Source organism: Ranitomeya imitator, chromosome 4, assembly GCF_032444005.1.
Source record: "Ranitomeya imitator isolate aRanImi1 chromosome 4, aRanImi1.pri, whole genome shotgun sequence".
NCBI classification, from domain to species: Eukaryota; Metazoa; Chordata; class Amphibia; order Anura; family Dendrobatidae; genus Ranitomeya; species Ranitomeya imitator.
Genome location: NC_091285.1, coordinates 593,219,123 through 593,230,764, shown reverse-complemented (window position 1 = coordinate 593,230,764; position 11,642 = coordinate 593,219,123). Strand labels below are relative to the sequence as shown.

General features: G+C 43.7%; 1 protein-coding gene across 1 annotated transcript; it reads left to right on the top strand.

The window, feature by feature from the left end:
- Positions 1–5,350: 5,350 nt before the first annotated feature.
- On the top strand, positions 5,351–9,517 carry LOC138674607 (uncharacterized). Its single transcript, XM_069762424.1, has 3 exons — positions 5,351–7,137; positions 7,495–7,555; positions 9,375–9,517. The coding sequence occupies exons 1-3, from the start codon at positions 6,727–6,729 to the stop codon at positions 9,515–9,517; spliced, it is 615 nt and encodes a 204-aa protein (XP_069618525.1). The 5' UTR covers positions 5,351–6,726.
- Positions 9,518–11,642: the final 2,125 nt, after the last annotated feature.

Here is an 11,642-nt window from a genome sequence, read left to right as displayed (position 1 = left end):
CTGCATTTCCTGCTTCTGCCATTCTAGTCAGTACTGGGCAGCGGCGAGCAGACGCTTTTGGGACTAAGTCCTGCTTTTCGCGTTCTGAGCACGCCCAGAGTGAGATCTTTCAGTGGAGATCGAGGGTCACATGATCAGGTACTGCAGCTAGCTCATTGGTCCTTCTTGGAAGGTCCTTGTGGGTGCTAGGACTAAGTCCTGTTTTGCAGTCTGAGCATGCCCAGGGCAAGATTTCTCAGTGGAGATCTGGGGTCACATGCTCAGGTACTGCAGCAACTCCATTGGTCCTTCTCTGAAGGTCCTAAACGTGCTGCAACTACCATGCGCTAGTATAGTCTTGATAATGTGTGTGTGTTGATGGATGTATGTCAATGGATGAAAGTCGCTCTTTAAAATCCCCTCCTTATTGTATGACTGCTCACGGAAGGTGGATGATTGCTACCTAGCACCCGACTTAACCATCAGCAGGTTACACACATTACAGCCTCTAACTGCTATGACCACTGTTGTGAATTCTGCTCTTGGGCTCCCTCTGGTGGTTATGAGTGGTAGTGCTGTGGTAGTTGGATCGCAGCATTTATCAGGTGTTTCTATTTTTTGCAATTTGGGCTGGGCTATTTAGTCCTGCTTTATCCTTTAGTCAGTGCCAGTTGTCCATTGTTTTTGGAGGATTCACATCCATACCTGGTCTCTTCTGTTCTGCTGTTTATTTCAACAAAGATAAGTTCTGACTTTGTTTTTGCTGTCCACCTGCTGTGGACCTTATAGTTCTGTGCATTTTCAAGTTTTGTCTAGTCCAGCTTTGTCTGTGAAGGATTTTTTTTGCAGCCAAGCTGTGTCTCTGGAGATGCAGATATGCCCTCCATGTCTTTAGTCAGATGTGGTGATTTGTTTTTTCTGTGGTGGATATTTTCTAGTGTTTTAATACTGACCGCATAGTACTCTGTCCTATTCTTTCTTTTTAGCTAGTATGGCCTCCTATGCTAAATCCTGATTTCATGTCTGCGTATGTTATTTCCCTCTCCTCTCACAGTCAATATTTGTGGGGGGCTGTCTATCCTTTGGGGATTTTCTCTGAGGCAAGAGAGGTTTTCTGTTTCTGTCTTTAGGGGAAGTTAGTTCTTAGGCTGTGTCGAGGGGTCTAGGGAGTGTTAGGTACCCCCTACGGCTACTTCTAGTTGCGCTGCTAAGTTCAGGGTTTGCGGTCAGTACAGGTACCACCTTCTCCAGAGTACATCTCATGCTGCTCCTAGGCCACCAGATCACAACAGACCACCAGTGCGGCGCCGTGCGCTTTCACAGCGCTTTCCTGACCCAAGCCGGGGTGGTTAGTGGCGTTCGCCAGTGCGGCACCACATGCACTCTCGTGCTTCTTTGTTATAATTATTTCAGTCACTCTGACACCACAGTAGCGGTGTCGAGCGCATGAGGTCTATATGTACTCAAATCCTGTGTCTTGGGATTGAGTTCTAAGACTCTTTGCTTGCGCTTTTGGTGCGGTACCGCGGTCCTGTGATGCAACAGTGTATGCTTCCTTCACGCAGGGTGAGGTTAACCCGTGTGTGTATTCATATAGTACCGCCATATAGTCCGTCATTACTTGGCAGCAGGTTCCATCTCTGCACGGTGGACCCGGGCTGCAAACGCACCTTACTCCATCTGTCTTATTATTTGGTGCGTTCCGCTAGCCTTAACACATGTTTAACATCATCGTTACTGGACAGTCATGTTTCCAGGTCATTTTTATCACAAAGCCAACACCATAAGCCATAAAAACAAAATCCAAAACACAACGGCGGAATTGCATTTTTTTACCATTTCATACAACTTAGAATTTATTTTTGCTTGTCTTTATATTACCGCATATACTCGAGTCGAGATTTTCAGCCCATTTATTGGGGCTGAAAGTCTCCCTCTCGGCTTATACTTGAGTCATACCCAGGGGTCGGCAGGGAAGGGGGAGCGGGGGCTGTCTAATTATACTCACCTGCTCCTGGCGCGGTCCCTGCACGTCTTTTCTCTGGCGCCGGCAGCTTCTTCCTGTACTGAGCGGTCACATGGCACCTCTCATTACACTAATGAATATGCGGTTCCACCTCCCATAAGGGTGGAGCCGCATATTCATTACAGTAATGAGTGGTAATGGTGACCGCTCAGTACTGGAAGAACAGCAGTGCCGGGGAAGCAGGGACTGCCCAGTGCCAGGAGCACGTGAGTATAACAGGTAGGGGAGCGCTGCGCGATGTTCACCTGTCCCCGTTCCAGCCGCCGCTCTGTCTTCAGCGTCTTCTGCAGTGACGCTCAGGTCAGAGGGCGAGATGATGTGGTTAATGCGTGCCCTCTGCCTGAATATCAGTGCAGAAGACGCTGAAGATGGAGCGGCGCCGGAACGAGGAGCAGGTGAATATTGAATGTGATTTTTTTTTATCGCAGCAACAGCAAATGGGGCAAGTGTCTGTATGGAGCATCTTATGGGGCCATAACATTTGTGCAGCACTATAATGGGGCAAGTGTTTGTATATAGCATCTTATGGGGCCATAACGCTTGTGCAGCACTATAATGGGGCAGGTGTCTGTATAGAGCATCTTATGGGCCCATAACATTTGTGCAGCACTATAATGAGGCAAGTGTCTGTATAGAGCATCTTATGGAGCCATAACGTTTTTGCAGCACTATAATGGGGCAAGTGTCTTTATAGGGCCATAATCAACGTTTGTGCAGCACTATATGGGGCAAGTGTCTGTATGGGGCCATAATCAATGTTTGTGCAGCACTATATGGGGCAAATATCTTTATGGAGCATCTTATGGGGCCATAATCAACATTTGTGCAGCATTATATTGGGCAAATGTGTCTATGGAGCATCTTATGGGGCCATTATTAACCTTTATGCAGGATTATATGGGGCATATTTTTAATATGGAGCATCTTATGGAGCTATCATAAACTTTATGGATCATTATATGGGGCTCCTGATTCACTATGGATATTCAAAAACACTTAACCTACTGCTGTCTCAATTAATTTTACTTATATTGGTATCTATTTTTACTTTTGACATTTACCGGTAGCTTCTGCATTTCCCACCCTAGGCTTATACTCGAGTCATTAAGTTTTCCCAGTTTTTTGTGGCAAAATTAAGGGGGGTCGGCTTATACTCGAGTATATACAGTATATGGTAAAAAGTTGTGTCAAAAGAACAACTCACCCTCAAAAACAAGCTCTCATGTCTATGTCAACAAAAAAATAAAGAAGTTATGGCTCTTGGAAAAATGTGAGGAAACATGAAGGTGCAAAAATGAAATATTCCCTGATCCTTGAGGGATCAAATAAGTAGTACCTATATATTACATTTGCCTCCATTAACTATTCACCCTTTTTAACATCTGAAATTATTCCTAAAGACCATTTTTTGTTGCTTATATTTCATCAGCATATTGTGAAGTAATGTTCCCATTAAAGCTTTTTACCCATTATTTCTGACATTTTTATGAAAAGCTAAGCAGACTGCTGGTTAGAGATGAGAGCATCTTGGGAAAAATTTGATTGACAGAAAAGTTATTTTCCGTCAGTTGAATGCCCCTTGGTATGTTCTGGCATCTTTCCAGACATCCGTACATAAACGTAATTAGTAAAAAATAAGAAAAAAACATACTCACAACTAACATTTTCGGCCCATCCACTCCTCATTATCATCCATCCGGGCCTCAATGCATCTTCTTATCACCAGCACGAGAGCTGAATCCTCGTGCCTCTTCATTTTGATCAAGGGCTTCTGGTTCTAATAAAGCCTGGTACGGTTCTGCGTAAGCCCAAGTAAGATTATGATGTCAAGGCATGTACAGTGACTTTGCACAACCATGCACAGAACCATCATGGGACTCATCAGAGTCAGAAATCCCAGCCTAGCAATAAGAGGCCTGGGGGATTCAACACTCAGAGCTCACATAAGATGCATCAAGGACTGGATAGGCGGCAATAATCAGCACATATCATCTTTCCTGATAGTATATTTTTGGATTATGGAAGAAATCTGAACAACCTAGAGGAAACATACAATCTCAATGCAAATGATGCCCTTGGTCAAGTTTGCTAACCACTTAGGCCCTGCGCTGCCTAGAAATGGTCCCCAACAATTAGTAACTGTCTACACAAACTAAAATATTCTAATCATAAGCAGTGAATTGAACGCTAATAAAGACCAAAAATGGTTGCCTCAAAGTGGAGTAGGATCTAGGACCCAAGCAAAAAGCCCATCACTGCATAAAAGGTCAGATTCAAAACATGACATCTGACTTAACTAGAGGATTATCACCGAGATCATGTACCTAAGCATTTAAATTTGCACAATAGAGAAAGATCACAGCTATAAGCAGCAAATCTGCAATTTGCTGTAATTACAGTCTACGTTAATTGCACGCTGATTGGAGTCTAATATCTGTTATTCATGCTGATGCCTTGCTGTATTTTTAAACTGCACAATGTCAATATAGTTTTTTTCTTTGCTTTGAGATCCTATAAAACAAGATTTTGCATAAATTATACATTTAAAATTGTCATTTTAAGTAAGGGTGTGAAATAGGTCATCGGAGATTCTTCCATGTTGTCTGAGAGCAAGCTGTGTATTGTGGAACTGCAAATAACAGTAATTTCCTAGATAGTTATTTGCCCATAAAATTGTTGACACAATAAACTTGCTACACTTTTAACTCGTCTTCTGTTCAGCAGCTCAGTTTGACCAGTTTCAGAAATGGAATAGGAATTAAGCAATTTTTGTTGTTGTTGCTAGTCAAATGCTCTTTGCACTGGCTAGAAGTAGAACAGAACATTTGACATTCAGAATAAAATTAAAACAATGGACCATAGCTATTTACCTTGTATTGAATTGTTGATATGCTCGACTGAGATTCCCAAGTGTTAACTAATAATTGTATGGTGCATAAGGCATAATGCATTATGTCAAATAACATATGACAAGCTTCAATGATTTTTCTAAACATGCCTTTCGTGAGTGCCTTGCTGCCCAGCCCGCTGACTTCCTCTTTGGCTGGAGGGTGGATGAATGCTTTTGATTTATTAACAAGCCTTCCGCTACTTGGGCAGACTGCAAAAAAATAGTAACAGGCTAAAGCCCTAATTCTCATATGGTACTATGAAGGATGGCACCGGAAAAATCATGCAGAATCCCACCGCTGCCACCAGTTCCTTATTAGATAAAAGCCCGGTCTGTTAATGGGATTATATCGGCAAACAAACCAGCCCTGATAGCATGGAAAGTTAAACCAAGATATGGACTTGTAGATACGTGGATCAATAAAAAAGAGCATCCCAAAGTTAAGGTGCCTTCACACTGAGCAATATTGCAACGAGAACGACAACGATCTATGACGTTGCAGCGTCCTGGATAACGATATCGTTGTGTTTGACACGCAGCAGCGATCCGGATCCCGCTGTGACATCGCTAGTCGTTGCCGAAAGTTCAGAACTTTATTTGGTCGTTAGATCAGCCTGAATCGTTGTGTTTGACATGAAAAGCAACGACGTCAGCAACGATGAAAGGGGCCGTCGCAGCGTCTTGTTGTGGCCAGGTAGGCGTTATGCATTACAAAAGTAGACGCCTTTAAATTTAGCAATGTCGCTCGTAGATAGATACGCAATTATTTCGAAGATCCCAATATATTACAAATTACAAAAGGAGACGCCATCTGTCATAATGGCCTGGGAGATGGTGTGAACATTATTATAGTAATGTAATTATCACCATACTCCCAAATGCATTCCAAAGACAAAAGGTGATGCCTACATCACATTATTACATTGAAAAAGGCACCCCTTTACATTACATTACAAAAGGTGACGCCAACTGTCACGACAGCCTAGGAGGTAGGTGTGAACTTTACGTAAGGGCGTATTTACAATGCATCACTATTACAAAAGAAGACCCCTTTAAATCACATTATTACATTACAAAAGGTGACGCCATAACGTTATATATTTCAAATGGCTTTGTTGTTACGTCTCACTGAGAACGCTGATAGGTCACATCGGGGTCATGTGTACCTGCGTTCCGAAATATAAACCGCGACTTTACAACTTTTCAATCACTTGTGCGTACTCTGCCATCCACGAGCATCTCGTGTGCGTCTTGGTTCGAAATCCATCGTGTTCCTTCTCCATCAACTCGTGGGCGTCTTGGCTGTAACTTTTGAGCGACCTGTTTGTAGATCTTCAACTCTGCAGCGTTCTCAATTAGTACATCTACGGTGAGTATATCCTTGTGCTGTATTCATTTGCCATGCAGCAATACTAATTTATGTGTATAGAAATAGATGTATACTACATCTCAGCAGTGATTTTTTTAGAGCTTTCACGTTTATAACCAAAGACGCTTTAGCGTCGTAGTATTTCCCTTTTAAGTGGTAATGCAAACGATTTTGTAGTATGGTGTGTTTCACCAACATGAAATTGGCCATTGACAAAATAGCAACCAATAGAATGTACAAATTTTTCAACTCTCAAAATGGATAAAAATAGCCCTCATCCCATCCCCAAATGGTGGCTATGAGGAAACACACAAACGGCCCCCATCCCATCCCCTAAATGGTGGAAATAGTCCCACGGACCATCCCATACAAAAAATGACTGATAACAATAGGAACGGCATACGGCTCATCAAACTTTTATTTTTTGCTGTTTCTTAACTTTTATTTTTTTATTTTTTAAAGATGTCTACAAATGAGCAGGACTTTGTTCGGGCACTCATAGAGATGTACCGCTCCCTGCCCTGTTTGTGGAAGATAAAATCTAAGGATTATAGCAACCGTTACATGAAGAGAGAAGCGTATGAGAAGCTGGTGGCCGTCTACAGGGAGTATCATCCCACAGAGACCGTGGATGAAAACATTGTGAGGAAAAAGATCCAGGCTCTCCGCACAGTTTTCAAAAAAGAGGTCAACAAAGTGGAAAATTCTAAGAAGTCTGGGGCCGGAACTGAGGAAGTCTATGTGCCCAGGCTGTGGTATTACGACCTGATGGCATTCACTAGAGACCAAGAAATCCCTCGCCCGTGCCAGACTGTGACTAGCCTTTGTGAGCCATCGCCCGAAGATATCCTGCCTGAGTCTCCTGACGACCATGTAAGTAGCCCCAAGCTTCCCTTCTTGTAGCATGCCGTGTGTCTTGTATGTTTATGAGACTGCATGGCTTCCAGTAATAGTGAGTCACGTTGTTCATGTTTAATCCCCCTGATGATAACAGCTGCCACTTCCTGTGTCCGTAATTAACATTGTGTCTTCCGCACATTCGTACAGTATTGCCGGCCAATGTAGTTCTGCACAGCTCTTTAACCCCTTTGTTTTTTAACCCAGGTAACTGTTCCTCATAGGTTCCAATGGGCATAGAGGTGTTTGGGGAGGTGTGGGCTCTCTAGGGATGTGTGGCAGAGTCGTTTGTATGTTATTTATTTTAAATTTTTCTTTTTCATGTAATTGCAGGTGCCTCTGCAACAGCGGGAAACAACGGAAGCGAACAATGTCCAGTCCCCTCAGTCCTCCAGTAGCCTGTCTGTCGAGGAGCAGACATGTCCACTGCGCCCATCTAGAAAAAGAAAATCAACAGCAGCCACACCTGTGGATCTCCTGGCAGTGGCCAACAGCATCTTGTCGAAGCACGTCACAACCAAACTCTCCCCATTCGCATCCTTGGTTGAGGAACGTTTAAACAGACTGGATGATACCCAAAGATCTCACGCGGAGAGAATAATGTTTGACGTTATGAACGCGGCAGCCGCAGGAAAACTATGCGACACATCAACATTGAGCATTGACGTCCGTCAGCCCAGTGCCCATTTTTATTGGGGACACCAACAGGAGCCCATGCACAGCACTCCTGTCCGCAGACCTGGGCCACATAATTCTCAGTTCCGGACACCACCTGCACCCCCTTCTTTTGGTGACTTATCACAAGGACCTCCTATAGCCACGCACCACTACAGTGAGATGGACACTTACTACCAAAATTTGTAGTGTTGTAGTTTAAATAAATGAGACTTGTGTTTTAGATGCTCCACAAGTAATCCCCTATGCCTTCTCCCCTGCAGGCATCCTCCTGGCACCCGGTCATTAATCCCCTATGCCTCATCAACATTAAAAAAGTATTGAAATAACAAATAATAAAATTTTTAATACAAATAATAAAATTTTTGGTTTCTTAAATTTGTGTATGTACTACGTGTCTCTTTGGCTTGGCAATAAATGACGCCGCTGGTCAATATACTACGTTGCTGGGCAATATGCGACGGGGACATGCGAATGCTAGAATACCCAATACATTACCGTCACACATAACTATATTGTTAACGATATCGTTGCTTTTTGTGACGTAGCAACGATATCGTTAACTAAATTGTTGTGTGACGGTAATGTATGCTGGGAGATCATTGGTCGCTGGGGAAAGTACAGCACTTTTTGTGGTTGCTGAATCTCCCGCTGACATCGCTGAAACGGCGTTACACACAGCATGTGTAACGCCGATTCAGCGATGTCGTCACAAGAAACAAGGGAAACATTGGGTTAATAAGTGCAGGGCCACTCTTAGTAACGTGATGTTTACCATGGTTACCGTTGTCAATGTTTAAAAAACAAACAGTACATACATTCCCGCTGTATGGTCAAGTCCCTCGCCTTCGGCTTCCCGCACTGACTGGTGAGCGCCGTCCGGTAGTAAAGCACAGCGTTGACATCACCGTTGTACTTTACGCCCGGCGCTGAGTCAGTGCTGGAAGCTGAAGGCGAGGGACATGACTATACAGCGTGAATGTAAGTATGTATTGTAATTTTTTTTTAACATTTACAACGGTAACCAGGGTAAACATCGGGTTAATAATCGCGGCCCTGCACTTAGTAACCCGATGTTTACCCTGGTTACCCGTGGACTTCTGGATCGGTGCTCGCTGGAGAGCTGTCTGTGTGACAGCTCTCCAGCGACCAAACAGCGATCGACATCATTGTCGGTATCGCTGCAGAGTCGATGAGTGTGAAGGTACCTTTAGAATATGGTGAACATCTACTAATATATATATACACACACACATCAGGAAATCACTAGTGCATAGGATGCTGAAGACTCACAGGTTTCATATGATTGATACAGAAGTAGAGTATGTTCATAGATATATATGTTTATTGGTATGTATTGGTATGTATGTAAAATAATAAGAAATAACAAATAGATATATCGTTATGTTCACATTTATTACAGAAAAAGGAGTATCATGGGTCATCCAAAAATTGTTAAAAATGAGCACTTTTACACAAGAGCACTTGAACCCCCCAACAATATCATCCATAATACATGGTATAAGTTATGCCAACAGTTACGTTACAGCTGTTGATACTGCCATGGGACAGCCCCTGGCCCATTGAAAAAGTCAGAGTATTTGTCCCTGCTATTAGTTGCATCATCACAGTACCTTCCAGAACCCAGACTTTCCAAACCACAAACCCTGTGCGCGTCTAGACGCCATTCGCCCTGGGTTACATCTCCGTTACCCTGGTCCACAGAGTCTACATACTGTGTAGGGCTGTATGCAGTGGCATCACGGCGACGTAGAAAGTTGTGGAGGACACAACAAGCAAGCACCACAGAGTCAATAGACGTTAGTTTCATGTTTAGTGCTGTGTGGAAAACCCGAAATCGGTTTGCCATAATTCCGAATGCATTTTCAACAACGCGTCTAGCTCTTGAAAGTCTGTAATTAAAGATTCGTCGTTCCGGTGTCAGAGTCTTCTGGGAGAAGGGCTTCAAAAGGTTCGGATGCAGTGGGAAAGCCTCATCTCCGACAAAGACAAAGTTCATGTTTTCTGTTGTGTCACTGTTGGGCGGCAAGGCAAGTTTATTATTTTTCAAGCGTTCCCCAAAATCTGTGTGCTCCAAAACTCCTCCATCGGATACTCTCCCGTTAATCCCAACAGACACACTTATGAAATCATAGTTAGCATTTACGAGGGCCATGAGAATTATGCTGAAATATCCCTTATAGTTATAATAAAAGGAGCCAGAGTGTGGTGGTTGGGTGATGCGTACATGTTTGCCATCCAAGGCCCCACCGCAATTCGGGAACTGCCATTGCTCCTCAAATCCCCTAGAAATCTCTTTCCAGTCATCCGGGGTCTGTGGGAAAGGCATGTAACTGCGGTGTAAAACTGAGACAATAGCTTTGCATGTCTCTGGGATGATGACGCTGAGTAGGGATCGGGATATAGCTGCGCTGTAATGCAAGTCTTGCATAGACCTGCCAGTCGCCAGGAAACGCAGCGTGACAGCCAGCCTCTCATCCACAGGGACAGCTGCTCTCATCTGTGTATTTTGCCGCCTGATATAAGGTTCTACAGCTGCAAGTAGGACATTAAATGAGTCCTCCGACATTCTCAGGTAGTTACGAAAATCATGCGGGTTGTTATCCTGCAGTTCCCTTATAAGGCCCATATGGGACAATTGATTCCTCTTCTGCAGCCACTGTTTGGTCCACATGCGGCGCTGACGCTTTACACGATTGTTTCGCGCTTGAACCTCCAGCTGGTTGTGAGCTTCTACCAATAACGCGGCCGCAACAATCACAGGTACATCCGAATGAGACATGGCAACCTGAGAAAGGAAAAAAGAAAAAAAAAAATTACTACATATAATTTTCAAAACTTACACAAGACATCCAATACTGTAATGCATTCTCCGTTGCGTCACCGATGCTGCACCATTTGACAAAAATGTTAACATAGGATGTAAGGTACTATATATATATATATATATAAATATATATATATATATATATATATATATATATATATATATATATATATATATATATATATACACATACATACACACACATACATATATACATACACAGAGATATACATGGCTAATTGTAAGCAACGTTAACACAACAGCATATAACACAACAGCCATACCCCATAGATACCCTCCATTAAATGTACCATCCACTGAAACAAACAGGACGATGAGCGCTGCTGATTTATAACGGGAACGCCAAATAGTGACTTCTGGAGCCGACGTCACACCCGCGACGGTGTGCATAAATGGAGACGCTATAGCGTTGCGAATTGCGCGCCAGAACGGTAGAATCAAGGACCTCCTCTGGGCGTGGCTGGGTGGTGCCATACAGCGTCTCTCTTGCTAAAATGGCGGCGAGACAGCGATGTCCTCCTTTGGGGCAGACAGAGGTCCGTTTTTTTGTAAAAAAAATGGATGCCATGGACTATGAGGGCCGGGAGAGTCGCCCAGCACACCCAAATCTACATAAGAATGAGGTGTTGCGCCACATTGCCCAGAAGATGGAGCGGAGGTTCGGCATCCGGCGCAGTGCGCTGCAGCTACGCAAAAAGTGGGCCGACCTCCGGTACAAACAGCCACTTTATCTGGCAACGTTGCGGGCAGAGACCAGGCAAGGCAAGTAACAGTATAGTGTAATTGGGAGACACACAGTATCGGGAGGGGGGAATAGGGACACTCGCACTGCCGTGTGGCGCTTCCCACCTTCTATATATGTACCTCGATTTGGGGAGTTAAATTTAAATTTTATTCCTTTATGCCACTGGCCTAGGTTTGTTATTTGTGGGGGTGT